Source organism: Rhinolophus hipposideros, assembly GCF_964194185.1.
Source record: "Rhinolophus hipposideros genome assembly, chromosome: 15".
NCBI classification, from domain to species: domain Eukaryota; kingdom Metazoa; phylum Chordata; class Mammalia; order Chiroptera; family Rhinolophidae; genus Rhinolophus; species Rhinolophus hipposideros.
In genome coordinates, this window is record NC_138061.1 from 42216123 (window position 1) to 42236527 (window position 20405).

At 34.8% G+C, this 20405-nt stretch overlaps 1 protein-coding gene across 4 annotated transcripts in view; it reads right to left on the reverse strand.

Annotated features, from left to right (window-relative positions):
* Window positions 1-3070: 3070 nt before the first annotated feature.
* The window catches only part of RTKN2 (rhotekin 2), a 70217-nt gene continuing 52882 nt past the window's right edge, over window positions 3071-20405 (reverse strand). For 3 of the 4 annotated variants that reach the window (XM_081073890.1, XM_081073889.1, XM_081073891.1), the window contains 2 exons: window positions 16839-16946; window positions 10330-15544 (listed from right to left, as the gene is read on the reverse strand). In XM_081073890.1, coding sequence (XP_080930016.1) covers window positions 15006-15544; window positions 16839-16946 — 647 coding nt within the window. In that variant the 3' untranslated portion in view covers window positions 10330-15005. Of the gene's footprint in view, window positions 6811-10329; window positions 15545-16838; window positions 16947-20405 lie in introns of those variants that run through there. The other variant, XM_081073892.1, reaches the window with a different exon arrangement.

The window sequence follows — 20405 nt, forward strand, 5'->3', positions numbered from 1 at the left end:
CTTAATAAATTACCCCAAGATGTAGTGCCTTCAAACAACAATTTTTATTGCCTCACAATTCTATAAGGCAGGAATTCAGAGCCTGTGGACAGCTCTGTTCCACACAGGGTCACCTGGGTCATTCATTTGACTTCATTCCGCTGATGGAGTCCGGAAAGTTTAAGAAAGCTTTACTCACCTGTCTGGAGATTTGATACTCACCCATATGTGGCCTCTGTCCACCTTGGTTTAGGCTGCGTTATAGTTTGGTGGTCCCAGTACAGATGGTTTTCTTCCATGGCTGTTGGCTTCCAAGAGGAAGAATTCCAAACATCGAGGGCAGAAGCCCAGATTCAAGTGGAAGGGAATAGACTCCATTTCTTGATGGGAAATAGCAGTGCCACGTTAGAAAAGAGCATGTGGGGTGGATGCTAATGTGGTAATCATCTTTGGAAACAATGTACCTCAGAGAGATAGATAACTAATAAGACAAATAAGTGAAAATCAATTCTTAGGAGAAAACTAAAAAGCCAGGGAGGGTGTAGAGAGTATGAGTGTGGGGATGGAGTTGCAGTATGAAGTAAAATAGCTAGGGAAGGATTCATTGAGAAAGTTACATTTAAATTAAGAACTGAACAAAGTGAGGGTAAATGGAGTGAGAACATTCTAGAAACAGCAAGTGGAAAGGCCCTGAGGCAGGAACACACCTTGGCATGTTTAAGATAGGAAAAAGGCCAGTATGTCTGAAGCCGAGAGAGTCAGGGGTATCAAGAATAGTAGGAGATAAAGTCAGAGAGATAAGGGGTCAGCAGATCATGTAGAATCTTATGGGTCATTGGTAAGGACCTTGGCTTTTACTCTGAACTATATGGGGAGTCTTTGAATGGTTTTGAGTATGGAAGAGACACAATAGGACTTGTGTTTTCACCGGATCCCTCTGTCTTATACTGAGTACAAGCAACGGGAAGCTAAATGGAAGCAGGGAGACCAATCAGAAGACTATTGTAATAATTCTGGCAAGAGATGATGGTGGCTTGAATTAGGGTGGAAGCAACAGAGATAGCGATAAGTGGCTGGATTCTTGATATATTTTGAACAGAAAGATTTGCTGATGAATTGGACATAGAGTGGGGAGGAAATAGAGAAGCCAAAGATGATTCCAAGATTTTTGATCAACAGGAAGGATAGAGCTGGTATTTACCAGATGAAGAAAACAGAAGAGCAGGACTGGGAGAGAATAGGTCATGTTAAGTTTGGAATGACGCTTAGATTTTAAAGTAGCGATATAATAGGAAGTAGAACATATACTTAATTACATGTGTATGTGTTTGTGCATGTATACGCCACACATTTTTAAATGCATAAAAATACTTTAAAAACTGTTAATAGTGGTTACCTCTGGGTAACTGGAATCTTCAAAAGTGGCACTGAGATGTGTGGGGCAGAAATAATGCATACCTTTTGTTGGTGTTTTAAATTTGACACCCTCTGTACTATGTAATATATATATATATATATATATATATATATATATATAATATGTACATGTATGTTATCTATAACATATATATTACCATGTCCTGTATTACTTTTATTACTAAAAGTATTACACAAAATTTGTGTGGTTGGTGAAATGAATCAAGTCACCACAAATAAATCTCATCAGGAAAGCCCACATTGGACCAAGGTCCTGACAAGCTCCTTTTAAGCTCCGACACTGATTTCTATGACTGGGAATTAACGGCTAATTCTTAGCCTCACTTCCTCCTGAGGCTTCTGTGAAATGTGGAGTGTGTAAACAGCCTCTCTAATTCACTTGTCTCATCTTGAAAACAGTACCAAGAGCTCTCAGTGCTTACCTACCTCACAGGAAATTTGAGGTTGGATGAGATAAGGTGTTCAAATACTCTGAGTTACCACAAAGACAGGTGCTCATGTAGGCAGGTTATTATGAGTCCTGGAATATTAAAAGACGTGGTAAAAAGAAGCTATTTCTGCTTTTTGATCACATAGGAATTTTGATACTCTTGAACTATTATTCTTCATTTAGTCTGCTGTAGAATGAGTGTTTCTTCCCAAACAGTATTCATTTTAGCATTTTTTTTTCATGCCTTCTGTCAAACAAGCTTTCCTAGCCTTTGATTTTTATCAAGATTTACTTGACTTTATTCTTCAAAGCATTTAATTCAAAGTTCACTCTATCAGTGGGTGGATTAGTTGAGTAACTGAAATAACAGTGTTGAATGCCATAATAGTTTGTTATAATATTTCTCTTCACAGGAGATATACTTACCAAAGTCATGTACTAATGAACAATGAAGTGACTGTCTAAATAGCAGGCATCTTTAAAAGAAAGTTACTAGTAAAGGCTGAATGGAAAATAATAAACAACGACAGCTCTACAAAACGTTCATTCAATGCCTCTTAAGTATTCTTCTAAGGCCATTATTATGTGTCGGGTACTGTATTATGTGCTAAGAATACAAAAAGAAAACACATGTCTTTTCCCTCATGACGCTTATATTCTGCCAGACAAATGCCACATTGTATTTTGAATTTTGCATAACTGTCCTAATCAAGTATTTGAGATGCTATGTGAAGAAGAATTTGGAGGTTGCTGGCAGTATCCATTTCTGGAGATTATGTAGTTGATTATTATTATTTTGAAAAAAAAAATCACCCTTAGTCCCACAAAGGTGAGGAGAAGACTGCAAAGTTACCACTCATCAGAATCACAAAGGGCAGTTAGTGGAAAAAGGTTGCAAGTTTCAGGAAAGATGAGCCCGTCTCAAAATGTAAAAGACCTTTCTTAGAACTGGAACTTATAAGAAATCAGGCTGAATGTTCTAAAAACAAACAACTTAAAAATTAAAAAAACAAAAACAAAAAACACCCAGACAAAAATTATGCCAAATAGAGGCTGGACCTTCATGGATATTATGGATTGGGGAAATGGTTTCTGCCTCCGGAAGGAGGTTGGAGTAGATTGCCTTTGAGGTTCCTTCCCAGCCTAAAGAATACAAAATACAGCAATTGTGAAGTTATATTTTCTCTAGAGAAAGATTTCTCAACAACCAAATACACCCAAGATGCTAATATTCTATTTATATTTTATAATCATTTAACAATCTCAAACCAGAGATGCGTAGAGAAAACAAAGAGGCCTTGTTAATTACTGAAGAGAGAATAAAAATATAGCTTTTACCACGTTCTTTTGCCTGAAATGCATGAGAAATCTTACCATTCACTGATCAAATGTCTGTGAAATTTAATAGGTAAACTACCAATTGGTCAATGGTCAGTGCAGGGCCCCCACCACCATTACCATCTCAACACCTTGGATATCTTGCTAAAATCTTTCCCATTGCTTTTGCCTCCCTGTTCTAATTAATCTGCCACCCACATTTCTGATTTCAGTGCCAACTTCAGATCACTCTTGTTTCATCTTGTGATAATTTATCATAAATAAGACCTCCACAGTAAAAATGAAAACTCACATTATTGATTGGCAGCCTCTCTAAGTTGACTGGCACAGAGGTAATGAGCATTTGATTGCATCAGTTCCTCAGGCTCTGATGCAAAAAAAATGCCTCTGGCAAAGACATCGTCTCTCTTTCAAAGTCTCTTTCAAACGTGGTGAGACATCAAAGGAGGAGCTCTTGGTTTGGTTCCTTTAGGAAGAACTCAGGTTAACCTAGCGTCAGAATTCATGGGACGGTTACATAGGACCACTGGCTCCTCACCTTGCAGCTACGCTAAGTGTGTGTCTGTCTCCTTAGGAAAGATGTTTCTTGTGCTTAAAACCACCTCAGGCTTGGGGTAATAATAATTACCTTTATTAGGAGACACGTACAGTTTTCTTGGAACTTTACAGATAGCTTTATATACAGCTTCTTCTTGAATTCTTGCAATGACCCTCTGAAGAAGGTGCTGTTACTACGATTTTACAGGGTCTGGGGCTTAGCAGAGTTAGTGAAGGCAGCCTCACTGGGACTGGCACCCAGGGTGGTGTGCTTTCAGCATTGCAATGGGTGGGACTGTAAGACGTGACTGAGTGCAGGAGGAAGCTGGCCCATTACACCGCTGTTGTTCTTTGCGCCAACCTGACTCCCTGACCTACAGGCTCTCTATTCACCTTTCCTTAACATATGTTTGTTTTGTACTTATTTTGTTTCACGTTAGGGGAATATTCTATAATTCAGCTAAAGTTTCTACTTAATGCATTCATATACTGTGAAGTTCCCAAAAAAGTTCCTTACTACCTATCTATATAAAGTTTTCTGAAGGAGGACGAGTGAAGTGAGCAATTTACTACAGGGTTGATGAGGGAAACTTCTCTTGATTTGAAGGGGACAAATATGGAGAATGTGCAACCACGGAGCAAGACAGCGCAATGAATATCTCTGCATTCTTCTGTTAACTGGACTTAATTGGACTGCACTGGCACAATTGGGGACGTGGCTAGGGGATGAGGAGATGTGTGGTTTAAGGAAATACATTCTCTCCCTGATTCATGGTCCTAGGAATCATTGGAGGGCTAATTAGCAGGGAATTAAGCTTTTGGGAGACTCTAGGCACTGAAGATTTTGGTGCCCTCTTCTCTTTACCCTATGTAAGTCAAAAACAACATAATAGAACCAACCCATAACACATAAAACTTACACATGTGCTGGAATTAATATAGTTTTTTTCATTGAAAAATATGGTCCTTCTCTTTCGTGTGTGTGTGTGTGTGTGTGTGTGTGTGTGTGTGTGTGTGTTTGCTTGGATTGAGCATTGCTTAATTTTGTCTACTGACTAATCCAGTACTGAGCAGGCAAAATATAAGGTTCTGGAATGCTAATTAATTGCAAAAAGGAAAAAGACAGTCTAAAGCTCATCAGCTTCTAAGTTGAATGTCTAGCAGTACTTCACTAAGACATAAGCAACGCACTAGTCAGCCATTTTCAAACAGTTTGGGGAAACCCTAAGGCCCCACAGAGAAGCTTCTGGGACTGCTGGGGAGTAAGATGAGTGAGGAAGCAGGATGGGGAGGGAGGCCAAGTACTCCTCACTCACTTCCCACTCCAGTGTAGTTCCTACATCAGATTTTGTTTGGAAATGAGGTTCTGCTGCTAAAACAAAAGCATAGCATTTGTTTGTACAATTGTTTCAATGCTGGTTCTGATCATAAAAGTATTTGTGTGTTTTTCCTGGCACTGGAGCTAAATTCCATGAATCAGTCCAACTAATCTATAGTTTCCAGGAGGACAGAGACTGGCCTTCCTGCTCATTTTCATGTGCCCGGGAAGCTAGCAGAGTCCTACATATGATGGTAACTAGCAAAGTGTTGGCTGAATACATGTTTTCCCTCCCCCCCAATATTTAATAGTATAAGTTACCGACTGCTTCCCAGGAAGTTCATGGCAGAAAATTAAACGACAGACTATTTTCACTGGTGTTGATAAGGCTTATGGTACATTTAGTTCAACACTTTCCCGGTTCTCCACTTTAAGTATTTTATTTTAGTAATTGATTTGGGTTGAAATCAATCCAAACTAATCTGAAGTGAAATCATATCTCCAAATTTTTACTGACTCTAATTTCTTAGAATGCTTTGCTGCATGATATAGCAAAAGTGTTGAAGTATACCAGGCAGGCTATTCTAATTTCTCAGAGAAACTTTGAATGACTGACTTGGTGATGATGGGAGTTTTGCTCTCATAATTGACTATGTAAGAAACACTTCTGATATCACAAATGACAAAACCAAAAAGAAAAAAAAAAATCCCCAGCTAAAAAAAAAGTACAGTTGAATTTCCCACAGAGCAGAGCAGGAATCAGGTACTCCATTCAAAGCCTTTGGTGTGGACGCATGGAAATGAGGTTTGCCCTGGGCCCCTGAATGTTTCCTCCCTTCAATCTGTTCACCACTCTGTGTCACTCACTCTTCACAACCCTTTAGGCCTTTCCTTCCCTCTTGCTTACTGAAAAGAGAATTTGATAAACACAGTCATGCTAAGATGTCGCAGGTGGAAGCAATTTAATGTGTCACCCCCTCCTTGCAAAAAGGCTGGCAGGTAAGAAAAATCAAGTAAATGATGTCACATTAGTGACCTGGATATGTGAGTTTTTCTCTCTACCTAAACATTTTTTTTTTTTTTATAAAGCCAAGGGAGGCTTGATCCTTTCAGCACCTTTATATTGACGACAAAAAAAAAAAGAAAAAGAAAAGTCCCCTGCCCTCCATGAACTTATTATGTAGTTGTGGCATTTATAGGCTACTTTTTCTCTTCTTTTAGAGACAATTCAATGATAAGCATGCTCCCCCATACTAAATGTGACTACTTCTGCCCTTACCACTCTAACAGAGAATAAGTCAGTGATCTGGATGTACTAAGCCCACACTGCAGGTTTCTTTTTAGTTACCAAATAAAAGGCAAACACTTTAGCTTGACATTTGAGGCCTTCCACCTCCCTCCACTTGCCTCGCCAACCCTGTTTCTCACTAATCCTCAAGCAGGTGCAACTGAACAATTTCAAGCCCTTGGCATATCCTATAGTTTCGTGCTCTTTCAAGTTATCTATTGTCCTGGAAACAAATTACCCCAAACTTACTGGTTAAAATAATAAAAATGATCTTATCAGTTTCTGTGGGTTAAGAATTGAGGAGGGCCATAGCTGGGTGCTTCTGGCTTGGAATTTCTCAGGAGGCTGCAGTCATGCCTGAGCTCGAGGATCTGCTTCTGAGGCAGCTTCTGTGCTCCTTGTGGGGAGAGAGGTCTCAGTTCTTCTCCTCATGGGTCTCTTCCGGGACTGGTTGAATGTACCGTGTTTCCCCGAAAATGAAACCTAACAGGAAAATAAGCCCTAGCATGATTTTTCAGGATGACATCCCCTGAACATAAGCCCTAATGCATCTTTTGGAGCAAAAACTAATATAAGACCTGGTCTTATTTTTGGGGAAACACAGTAGTTGCTGGCTTCAAAGTGAACGATCCAAGACAGAGTGCTTAGGTGTAAGCTATCCTTTTTATGACCTAACCTCACAAGTCACCAAGCATCACATCCACCATATTTTATTTGTTAGAAGTGAATCACTATGTCCATATTCAAGGGGAGGGGAATCAGGCTTCATCTTTGAAGAGGGGTATCAAAAAATTTGTGGACATATTTTAAACCACTATAATGCTCCTGGCCCATTGTTCATTCTGTTCCCTCTCTGTACAAAACGCACTTTCCCATGTTTGCATAGCTCAGTCCTTTATATTTAAACTTATATTTAGCAACATCCCTGGTCTCTTCCTACCAGAGTCAAGTAGCATCCCACTCTCCCAGTAGAGACAATAAAAAATGTCTCCAGATATTGTCAAATGCTCCATGGTGGACACAAATCACTCCTGGTTTAGAACCACAGTTCTGGATATTAAGTTCTGTGATGCATTTTGTAACCCTGATATGAAACAGTTTTAATATGTTGATGTAATCACTACCCTAAAAGATTATTCTGACAAGCTAGGAGAAGAAGAAGACTTTCTGTTTTTCAATCTTTGTCTTGCTGACTTGTCCTGTGCAATCATTTCTGGGCTTCTTTCACTCTTCTGGGTGATTCTAATAGCCTTTCAATAAATTCCCCAACTTTTAACTTTGTTTTTTTAAGTTTTTGTTGTTTTCTACTGAAACAAATGTAATTAATGAAAACCGACTCATACTATAAGGTCTAGCTAAATACCACTTCTTGACATCCTTGGATGAAATTTATTGTTTCCTCTCCATTTCTGTTACAATGCTTTCCACAGCCTGGTGGTAGAGTGAGGTTTACCTACACCCTAACCTTCCTTTCCAAACACCTCCCAGGGCCAGGCATCGTACCTCAAATAGTATATGCTGGATCTAATTGTAACGGAAATGGATTTTCATTTGGGACTTTAATATATAGAGATATACTAAGCGACCACATCACTAGGGAAAGAAGTTTGGAGGCTAGTCACTTTCTTTTTTCTTTTTTTGTTTTTCCCATTTACTAGAGGATATTATAGCACAATGAGGAGGTTTAGCACTCACTTTGGACCACAATTTAGTTCAAATCTTGTTGCACTCACTGTGAGGCCTTGGGCAAGTTGCTTAATTGTTCTGTGCCTCAAATGGCTCATTTGTAAAATGGTGGTTGTTATAATACTATCTCATGAGGTTAAAACATAAAACAGATCGACTTGGAGCTGAATTATGAGAGGGAGAACCAGAGGCTCACTCACTTGGCATCACCCCCACCGTTTGCCACCTCTGAGGGCATCAACTCAGGAGTCTAGGGCTCTCTAGATTCATTTGAGACAAACACCAATAGTCATTCTAGTAGTTTTACTGATACAGAAGCTGAACAGGTGAATTAATAGCTTGCCTAATATAGATATATATTACCTAATATAGATATATAGATATTTGATAATGATATAGCTGTTATCTATCTATCTATCTATCTGTCTGTCTGTCTGTCTGTCTATCTATCTATCTATCTATCTATCTATCTATCTATCTATCTAACAGCTAAATCTTCTCCTCCCTTACTACATTTGTTACCTGCTATATGCCATGCTGTAGAAACAATGTAAGAACTTATGTGCTAGGCCCTGGGCTATGTGTTACAGGCATTATCATATTTAATAATCATTGCAGTCAGTACTATTTTTGTCTTAAAGATTAGAAAAAAAACTTAGATGAGGTTAAAAAAAAAAGCAAAACATCCTCAAATAACACACTAGGTCATGACAGAGATAGAATTTAATCCAGGTCTAATTCCAGAATCCATACTCTTAACTACCATGCAGTTTGGCCCAGGGCAAATCTTCTACATTTCTTTAGCGGCATTAATAGGAGGGATATGGTAAGGTTCAAATGAGAGAATTCATGTGCTTAGCACAATAACTTACACATAATAAATACCCAATAATCTGACCTCATTATCACTGAACCATGACAGGGTTAAAAGGCCAAATAAAACATGTTCCCTTCCCTTGAAAAATTTGTCTAACTTGTGGTAGTCAGAATTCTAAATGGCACCCCTAAATTTCCTGCCCTGTGGATATATCATGCCCACGATTCTATTATATGTAAAAGGGATTTTTCCAGATGTAATTAAGGTTACTAATCAATGGACCCTGATTTTAATCAAAAGAGAAATTATCCTGGTGGGCTACATGTAATCACATGGGCCCTTAAAAAGCAGTTTTCTCCAGTTGGTAATGGATGAAAAAGTCAGATTTGAATGGGACAGATTCAAATCCTCCATGAGGAGGACATGATATGCCAGAGCTGTTTAATAAGCTGTTGCTAGCTTTGAAGATGCAAGGACTAGAGAGTGATCTTTAGGAGCTGAGAGACACCCTGGCCAACACACAAGCATGAGGAACTGAATGCTGCTGACCACCTGACTAAGCCTGGAAGCAGGTTTTTCCCAGAGCCTCCAGATTAGAGCTCAGCCTGGCCAACATTCTGATATCAGCTTTTGGGAACCTAAGCAGAGAACTCATCAGAGCCCATCTGGACTTCTGATCTAAAGAAATGTAAGGTAATGAATGGATGTTGTTTCAAGTTGATAATTTCATGGCAGTTTGTTATGCAGGGGACAAGTTCACAAAACTAATACATGGAAGAAATAAAAAATGTGAATAAGGGCTTAGTCTGTGTGCATAGAGGTAGATAGATATAAAGCACAAAGAAAGGAGTATAACTACCTGGGTGGAGATACTGAGGAGGATATGAAGTGTTGGTGAAATTTCGAGGTGCTACCATTTTGAAGAATGAATAAAATTTGCTGTGTTGAGTGGAACTTGCATGAAGAAGAGGAGGAGGAAAGATATTTTAGGCAAAGAGAGTATAATAAGAAAATGATGAGCAAGCAGAGACTGCACAGACTGTTGAGGCAACGTCCAAAATATGAGAGCAGTGAGAGTAAAGGGCCAGGTAAGGTGTGGTAGGCTGGAGAGGAATTGTGATGCTTTCTGTAAGCTGTGGAAAGAGGTTTGGACTTTCATTCTACTAGCACTGGCAGCACATTTAAAAAAAAAAATCTTTTAAAACTGATTAAAAATACCTCCATTAAATACTTAAGAGTATATATATGGATACATTTAGCTTTATATTTCATATATAAAAAAACATGTTTTAATACTGAGGTAAGTGGATGGATAATTCTTTTTAATAGTTTTTCTCCCCTTTAATACCGTGTTTCTCCGAAAATAAGACCTTAGCTGGACAATCAGCTCTCATGCGTCTTATACTAATTTTTGCTCCAAAAGACGCATTAGAGCTGATTGTCTAGCTAGGTCTTATTTTCGGGGAAACGGTATAAAACCAAAATTGTTACAACTAATTAAGTTAAAATAATGTTTATTAAAAGGGCTAAATTTAAAAATGTATCCATTCACAAAAACAAAATAATGTTTTCTTTTGAGTAAACAAAAAACCTTAACTCAGAAAACTATCCATTTTGAAAAAACAATCTATTTTGATATTTTGAAACATTTCAAACATAGCATAATCATGAACATATAAGACCCTTTCAATCGAGTTCTCCTTAGTAGTTACATTATGAGATTACCATCTCTCAAAGCAATCTGATGCAACTTAAAACACAATTTTCAGCAAGATTTGAAATGATTTTGCTTAGCTTTCTATCAAACATGCCAGAATTGGTAATTTTTCCTATATTCAGATTAAAAAAAAACATTTGTTAATATTTCTGTAATAGTTTAATTTTTGTTAATTGAGCCTTAAAGTGCCTTGTTTATCTAGCACATTGATTAGCAGGCCTCTCTCCTTAGAGAAAGAGAAGATTTTTTTTCTAAAAAGAAATGTTCAATATTTCTGGACACATTACTTCAACATTTTATTTCTAAACCTGTAACATCATTGAGCCAGGATTGTTCATGTCTCCCCTCTCCCTTGAGGTATTCCACGAGAATAAATTAAGTACTGAGAGAGGTGCATTAAAATAAGAAATCTTATGGCTGACAGCGACTGAGTATCCTCAGTCCCTAATTTTTTTTTTTATCAGAGTGACTTAAATTCGGGGGAAATGCTGCATCACTAACCTAAAATTAATGTTACGTCAATCAAGATTTTTAAAAGAGTACACTGCAAGAAGGATTATATACAAACATTTTAATAAATGTTAGTTATACCAAGGCTATCAAATATTACTCTTAAAATAATTAGCATCAGCTATTGGATATCTCTTTCTCTGATTAAACTGACTCTGCAACACTGTTTACTTCTATAATCTAGCCCACAGAGGGAACCTAAGGAAAAAAGCTAGAAAATGTCTTCATGAATCAGTTTTTTTAATGTACAGACATTTTAATCACATGACCTTAACTTTCTGACCAATCTTTGATACTTTAATGAATACATAATCCGTGATATAATACTTTGTAATCCAGAAGTTTGACCCACATTTAACTAATAAAAAATACAAACAATGCCAATTATACAAGCGTGTCTTAGAAACGAACACACCTTACTATACTCATATTTTCAAACGAAATCTTGTTTTTCAAAAAGTCAAAGGTAACATCTTTTCTAGTAGCTAAGAATATGCATATCCAGAAAAAACCATTTTCACATAATTATTATTACCAATGAAGCAATTATATATAAACATGTAAACATTTAAAAATAGTGATATCTTTGAAGTGTAAGTGCCAAAAGTCAACTCTATCTACACTATAGATTAAGACTAATAGAACACTGAAGACAGCTACAAGAATACAAATGGTCATCAGTTAAAGTTTAATTACTGTTCAATAATTCACTCTTTAGAAAAACAATGAATTTTGATAAATTCTGACCCACAGTGACAGATATTTTTTCCTGCCAAAGCACTTCTCTTCTTGTTCATGGTATAGCACTCTGTCTGGTAAGGCTGTTCCTCATCCATGGTAACACAGGTGATTACACTCAAATGGTATTTAACATAAATTGCACCAAACCACCTTATTTCATTTTGCACTGAATTAATTAACTTCACTGTAGGTGGATGAAGTATTGAACATAAACCTAAAGAACTGTTTCACTACTTAACCTACCATACATGAATTGTCTCTAAATCAAAAAGTACCAGGTAAAATAACATTCAGTAGGATCCTAAAGGGTAAAGATACAGCATTTATAATAGATGGATTCAGTTTTCCAAAATATGCATATCCATCTAAAAGAATCTAGGGGGCACTGCAAACAGTTAAGAAGGATTTAATAAAACTCACCAAGAGTTGGCATGCCTGATATTTTGAAAGACTGTTTACTTTAGGACGTATGCATTTAATAACAAAATGCCTTCTTTGTTCTTGCAAGACATTTAAATAAAAAGCTCACCACTTTGCAGCAATCAAAAATAATACTATCTTAATACTGTTGTAAGTTATTTATATCCCAGAGCTTGAAACGTAAATGTAATTTTCTAAAATATTATCTTCTGATCATCAGTATTATATCATAAAATATCTATTCTTTCTATTATGTTTCTCCAATTATAATATTATCAAGATCTGACAGCTAATTCTTTGCTTCAAGTTTATAGTCTTCATATATCAAGAAACAAATTAAAAAGACAAACAAAGAATGTGAAAAGCCAGCTCATAAAAAGCTGAAACGTCTTTTATTACATGGCATATTTTTCTGTCATAAACTTCCAGTTTAGAAAATGAGAGAACAAATACTTCTTTTGATGAACTCCTTAACAAACTGTTTAACTCAGTATTTGATTTTATTTTTAACTGTGGAAGGAAGGGAAGGAAGGAGGGAAGGAGGAAGGAAGAAAAGGAAGGAGGGAGGAGCATCGACTTTGTATACCTTTTGGGGAAACTGAGCTAACATTTAACGAGCACAATGTCAAAGAAAGTGCAATTGGAAACTTCAGCCCAATTTCAAAATCTTTGTAACACACAGTAAGATTGGCCCCTAGAGAGAATAATTTTGATGGGGGGGGTGGTCCTTGGCCAGGCTTCACCGAAATGGTTCTAGAAAGAAGGGCTTCAGCCTTGTTTCAAAGTACCTCACTGAGGGCACAACTGCTAGGTAATTTTCTATGAATAAATTCACTTTCCTGTACAACTTAAATTCTTCTTGATATAATATGCATAAGAAGAAATGACAAGAATATAATTTGGAAGTTTTAATGTTGGTTTGTTATAAGGAAGGCTTCAACTTAAAAAAAAAAAGAATGCTTAGATGCCACTTTTGGAAACAATTTTGCCTACAGCATCTTCTAGCTCAATAATTTAGTGGCAATGACAGTCACAAATGCTGTCAAAAACAGCAGTGAGGTTTAAAAAAATAAAAATTAAAACAACAATATCCTTTCGCCTTTTAATACCTCATTTACTGAACTGGCAATCACAACAGAGATTTACAAGAGCCTTCTAGTTAGAAAAAAATTAACCCTACCTTTTTAGCTTTTCATATATGTGTTGTCTCTAAATTCCATCAGGCAATCATATAGGTTTCCTTCTCAACAAACACTATGTCTATCCTGATGTTGCCACTCATAAGAGACCTTTCGTATCATTGCTCCCTCGAGCCCCAATTCTTACTGGAGTCCTGGGCAAACACAAAAGTAACTGGCAGTTACATCATTCTACATAAATGAAAAAAGACTCTGCTATGTGAAATTAAAGAAAGGCTCCATTTAAATTAATTTTATTTTTTTTGTCAAGTCTCCATTTTATTTTGTAATAATCTAGTTCTGATCCAAAAAGAATTCTTACGGGCTTTGAAAAGATCTCTAGAGATTATATGCAGGGCAGTAATTTTTTTATTTCTTGCAATGACATTTAGGGTTCACTGTGATTTGAGATTTTTAGTGCAGTTGCTGACACATTATGGAAACTGTTTTATTGGGAAATTCTGATTAGATTTTAAAAACTGTTCAGTTCTTGTTTACAAGAAGCATTATTATAACAAATGGATTTGTTCCTTTAAGGTATTCAATCTCTTGCTATTTATTCCTTCCCTGATTTTATAATTCTGTTTGGGTCACTATGATTAGTTGCTATGGAAATTACCTCCTATGGAAATGATTCCAATGTCATTATTGTAAGAATATGACTTATAATGAATAATATCAATAGCAGACATCAACCCTTACCAGAAAAAGGAAATCTAATTAAAAATTTTAAAAAGGATTAATTCTGAAATTTATTATCATGGCCTACTTTTGATATTTTTGACTTGGCCACCTGCTTTTTAAATAAGTATTAAATGAATTTTAACGTGTTAATCAGCTACTCATTTCCCCAAATTCCAGTGTCACAATGGAAATTAGCACTATGCGTAGAAAAATAGAAGTGAACATTTTATCTACCTTTTCTTTAATAAATGTTATGCTTTACTCTTGAGAGTTAATATCTACAGGATTTCAGGGCTCATCAAGGAAACAACTTTGAATGGCACATTACAAATTCCGTTTAAAAATTAAGAATTTAATAATCCAAAATTTATCCCAGGAATTTAAAAGGTCAGTGAGTTAATGAATCAAACAATAGATGAGAGCCAGTGAGCCATTAGATGAGAATTCCAGAATGCTAAGAAAAAATTTTCTTGGGTGGATTTTATAATTTGTGGTTTGAATAAAACTTTTGAAACATTCCATTAGAATTAAAATTCTCACAATGAGAATATGGCTCATATTGAACACATTTTAAATTACTAGACAGTCTCTCCCCAAAGAAGTTTTAATGCTTTCTTCTGAGTAGTGCTTGTTCACTGCCTGGTACTAATTTAGGAATAAATTAACCCTTCCAACAATTAAGATATTGTCTAGAAACTGCCTCTTACACTCTGCTAGGAAAATCACTTACATTCTGAAAATCAAAAGCAAAAGAGAAATTCACTTCTTCACTATAAAACATTTTTATACCTAATAGCTTATTAATTATTGATGCAAATAACTATCTTATTTGTGTACATAATTTCATAGTACCACATCTATAGCACTTCTGAATAAAGACTCACAGTTACAGGTTATGTTAAATGTTTTATACATTAAGGTTTTTCTATACTTGTGCCTGTAACCATGATCTAGGGTCCAAAATATCTTTGATAGATTTCTGCCTTGGTGCTGGCACTGGCTTGGCTTCAAAATTAGTTTTAGTGTCTATGTGTTCACCATCAGTTAAACTATTTTTCCTGGCAGGAAGAAGTTTTCGAGGAGCAGCCGTTGGTTTCTGTAAATGATGCATTAGGTTTGATAATTTGGTATTTAATGACGAAGTTTGAGATATACTTCCTGCTTTTTCCCAGTTGTCTTTAACCAATTGATCTGCATTGCTCTGTGTTTTTAAGCTGAATGGGGCTTTATCAGTAGGAGGAAGGGGAGCTCGTCTCTTTTTCCCTTTCCCATCATGTAACTGCTTGCTTGCAGAAGATAATACCCTTTTCTGGATGACCACTGGATCATTACCATCAAAGAGTGTTTCCCAAAGAGGAGGTGAGGCTTCTTCATGCTGACCGATAAGGAACTGTCCATTCGTCTCTTCAATTTTTTTTTGTATTATATCGGTTAAACTTTCAAGATTTATAGGTGAATCAATGCCTGTAATAATTTAAAGAAAAAATACATGGGAAAAAATTCAAAACAGCATACATTTTATCAGAGTAAATTATTATTTTCCAAACCAATACGCTATCTATAATAGTCATCAAAAATAGACTAGGAAAAGCAATAAACAAGTGGGTTTTTTTTCAAGTGTTTACTTATAAAAATAACCATACCAATAAAACCAAAAAATAAGATTATGTATTGTGCACTGCACACACACACACACACACACACGCATATGTGCATAAATATATGCATTCCTAAATAAATAAGTAAAATCCAGCTTTCAAAGGAGTAGTTATATCAGATTTTTTTCTTTTTAATTCTATAGATTCAGTAGTTATTAAATAACTTCCCTTGAATTTAAAATCCATTCTGACTTTTAGGTAAGAGTGGATTCCATTTTTATAAATGTCTGATATATAAACTAGGATGAATGCAACTGAATTATTCTTTCCTGTAGACCAGCAAAGTCTCTGTTAATAGAGTAAAAATACAAAACCAAAACCCCAAAGAAATTCAGTGAATCCCTGATACCATTTTGGTGATAGGAATGCTGGGAGAAATTTTCCTTGGCAAAAGTTAGAGAACAGAAATAAATGTCTATTAAGTGAATCACTGTTATTTTCAAATATATAAACCTAAATGCATCATTTTCAATCTAACATTTTAAATTATATGTCAGTGCAGGGACATTAGTGGCAAAATAGACTAGATTTTAGTGTTGACTTGTGCTTGTTCACACTGTTCACTGAGGCATCCTACAAAGATAAATAAATATCCTTCAATGTGTGAGAAAACACACATTAATGAGTTTAGAAATTTTAATTTTTCCAAAGTATTAAACTTAACCAGTTTTTTTGACCTGAGATGAAAGCTTCAATTTATTAATGTTCATTTATTAACACTACTTTAAAACAAATTTAATAAAATACAGAAAAAAATTACTGAACATGATTACATTTTAGAATCTGCAAGTTTACATTTTCAGAATTTTCATCAGCTACTCAGCTAATATTTATTTTCAGTGCACCCGTATTCATTTTGAAGCTTTAACATTTTTGTTTGATCTTAAGAATTCAAACTACGAAAAATGTGTATTCATTAATTTTGTATTAAATCATCTATTAAACATGAGTTCCTTAGTCTATAATCATAGTCTTTTTTTCATTCATTTTGACTGTGCCCTGAAAATTTTAGCATTTTAATGTCAATAGAATAAGCTGCTTGAGTATGGACAATGTTGTTTTTGTTACCCTGCAGCTTAGAAAAGACAAACCTCACTTACTCATATCATGGTAGACTGAAGTCGCCTCTTTTGTCAAGAACAAAGGTGGTTTCCGTGGTGACATAATCTCAATTTTCATAAATTCTTCACAACAATGCTTCCATTGGCCTAAAGAAAGACAGAAAAAGGCAGGCTAGTTTAAAACATACATGTAAAGACGTATATTTCATTTTCAATAGATATCAACACATTTTTCACTTTGAAAAATAACAATGAATTTATAAAGCATTACCTTAAGGAAGCCACAAATCTAGTACTATCCATAATTTCAAAGTCCAAGTCTAGGCATAAAAATATTCTATTTTTAAAATGAAGTTCTCTGCACAGATATTAAGCTAAGATCTCTAGGCTATTAAATGCTATACTATTTTATTAAATGGTCAATGAATAAAATTTCTATTCATGGCAAAAATTTATACAAGTTGTCTTCTTTTAAATATTAAATAAAAATGTCCAGTATTTAAGATAGTTGAAAGGTAAAAATCAACTGAAATACAGTTACCTAGGACGCAGTAGAAAACTAATAAGGAGTAATGGTTCTCAAAAATGATTTTAACTTTGAAAATTCTAATTAAGAAAAAAAATTGGTTATTTAACAATTACCTTTTCAAGATAATTATTATGCTTTTAAAAATCATACAACTCTAGAAAAACGCTGTAATTTCATTTAAGTAAAAGCTATATAAAAGCCTATTATTATAAAGACAGAACATTCAAAATTCTAATTGAATCTAATTTATTTTAGGAAATACACTTTAAATAAAGCCATTAGGCATTCAGAATAAAAAAATACTCTAGAATAAGTTGTTTCGATTATTAAGTTAAACTTTAAAAGTGTGGCCAACATTAATTTTTCCTTTAATTTTATTTTACTATTTTCATCTTAAAATAAAATCCTCAGATTTACTTCTTCAGAGTGGATACAAAAAAATTTAACCTTTCCATATTTATTGTGCTCCTGCATGCTGGATAACAAGTGTGTGAGAAACTGTATGTCTATATATTCATATTATAAAAGTTTACGTTATTGAGGTTCACCATTTTTATATCAGTAGAAAAGTAATTGTAAATACACATGTGACTTTTAGACTGATTTACGATCTGTATTTGTTTTCCTTTTATTATAGTCTCAATATCCATACTCAATATCCAACTTAATTATTTTTCCATGGCTTAAAAATTAAAGACATTTCATGTTTATTCAAATTATCTGTTCATTTCTGTTGTTTTAAGTCTAATATACTGTCATAGTAATATATGCATAAATTTTAAATCCATCACCTTAAATAGTTAAGCAACATAAAAAATCTTTTTGTATGTTTTATTACAATGCTAAATGCATAATATCATAAAAATTTCAAAATAACCCACAGAGCAACTCATAAAAGGAATAAAATCTTGAGTTTGAGGCTTCAAAGGTTGCTCTGCAGAATGTAAATCTAATAGGATCTGAGATCTGATAACTTATTCCTCCCCTACACTTCCTTTTTTCAGATAAATATATAAAAGCCAGCTTTTCCTTCTTAGGGGCAGAGAAAAAGGCCATATCTAATGGAAAAATAATGAAACACTTTAAACTAGCAAACATTTCTCTGTCAAATCTTAGACAAATTATAAAGTGCAGTATTTTCTCTATATTGATAGATGAAAGCTTTTGATGGTTAAACTGGTAGCAGAATACTAATCATGCTGAAAATTGGAATATAAAGCCACATTATCCCATGTGTTACTGAAGTCAGAGGTACAAAAATGTGGTATGTTCACTGGTCAAGACTTCACAATTGAAATAGTTTAACCAGTGAATAAATGAGTATGCCTCGTTATATGTGTTAACATATGCTAACATAAAGACCCAGTATGAAATATTAAATAAATGTTTTATTTACATAAAATCTGTATATTGAATATGTTTCCCACAGTATTTATTGTTACAATAGTCCCAGTCAAAACAATCTGTTATGCTAAGCTGCTTATGTAACTCAATATTTATATTATTAAATATTTGAAAAAAAATTTATCTTTCACCCACTATTCCTAGGCTCTACCCTTTTTGATCATCATCCAGAACAAGTGCCATTCCCCTTTTACATGTTGGTTAGCTCTCAAGTATTAAAAATTAACTATTACATCCCCCTTGCCTCCTAACTTCCGCTCCTCAGGCTATTCTTCTACAGGCTTAACAGACCTAATTTCATTAATGCTTTCTCATGATTTCTAATTATCTCACCCTCCTGATTTTCTATTCTTAAGCAGTGTCAAATAATTGAAATTTGCTCTAAACATTAAATTCCTTTTTATTGTGTGCTGGATATCTATCCTTTACTTTGTTCTACGTATCATATTTCACCTAAGATCACAAGAGGCTAGCTACGCTTATCACTAGGAAGGTAAAAATTTTAAAGTGCAAGTCAATCTTTAGGACAGTATAAACACTTCCATCTTTGCTTTGTATCTCCATACACAATGAATTTTAAAGTGCGAATGTAATAAAATTTACACTTTGAAAATTAGATTGGCAGATTTTATCCCTAAAGCATTTAGTACCAAAGAAATAGCCAGACCTAAGAACCCTGTTGTCATCGCTTTCTTATTATTTTGACAGTACAAAAATGCCACGAGATTCTTATCCCTCCAACTCCCCTTTTTAGCACAATAAATTATTTTACATAATCTGCAGGATGAAAATATGAGATCATCTGATAGTAGTTTATATCTAGACTATAATATCCTGGCATTTTTACCTCCTTTTGCCTCTCCTTCCTGTTTTTATGCAATAAAAATTATAAAAATCATTTCTAAAAATAATATAGTGTTTTGTAAGACAGACTCTCTAAATCAGAGCATTTAGGAAAGCAGTTAAAATTTTAGCAGTGATCAGCAAACAAAAGGAAGTTATTGTCTTTTTAGTAACACCTAAGATCAGCTGAAATTTTAAAAGAAAGAAATGTAGTGCATTGCTGATAAGTATGCAACAAATATTTAAACACCTATTGAGTGCTTAGGGATAGTATTTAAGGAAGGGATTTAAGGATCCCTTCTTGGGGCCAAAGAGGAGTCTTCTGGTTCCCTGCAGCAAACCAGAAACCTTTTCAGCACTCAGTTTTCTCATAGTTAGAGCAGAGGAAAATAATTTCTACATCACTAGGTTGTTATCAGAAATAAAAGAAGCCATATGGTACGTGGAAGGTAATCAATACATTTAGTACCCTTTTTGCCCCTCCCCCACAATCACTGTAATACTTCACCTGGCCATGGATCAGAGTAGATTTATAAAACTTAATCTGAGTACTGCAGATATTAACTCTTTCATAGAGTTCTCAAAAAACAGCTTGTAAGAAGTCATGAAATGTCTCTAGGATTATTTCTAGGAGTTGCACAAGTAACTATTGTTTGGAAATGGCTGTACTTGTAATTCTAAAGATAAGCATTCTAAAGACATAAAATACTGGTTAAATCTGACAGCAGGCTTAATTTGATTAGAACCAGCCATTATTACTAGTCTACATTTCCAATATATAATTTCAGTATTTTCCTTTTGATAAAATTTCTCTTTAAATTGAGAATATT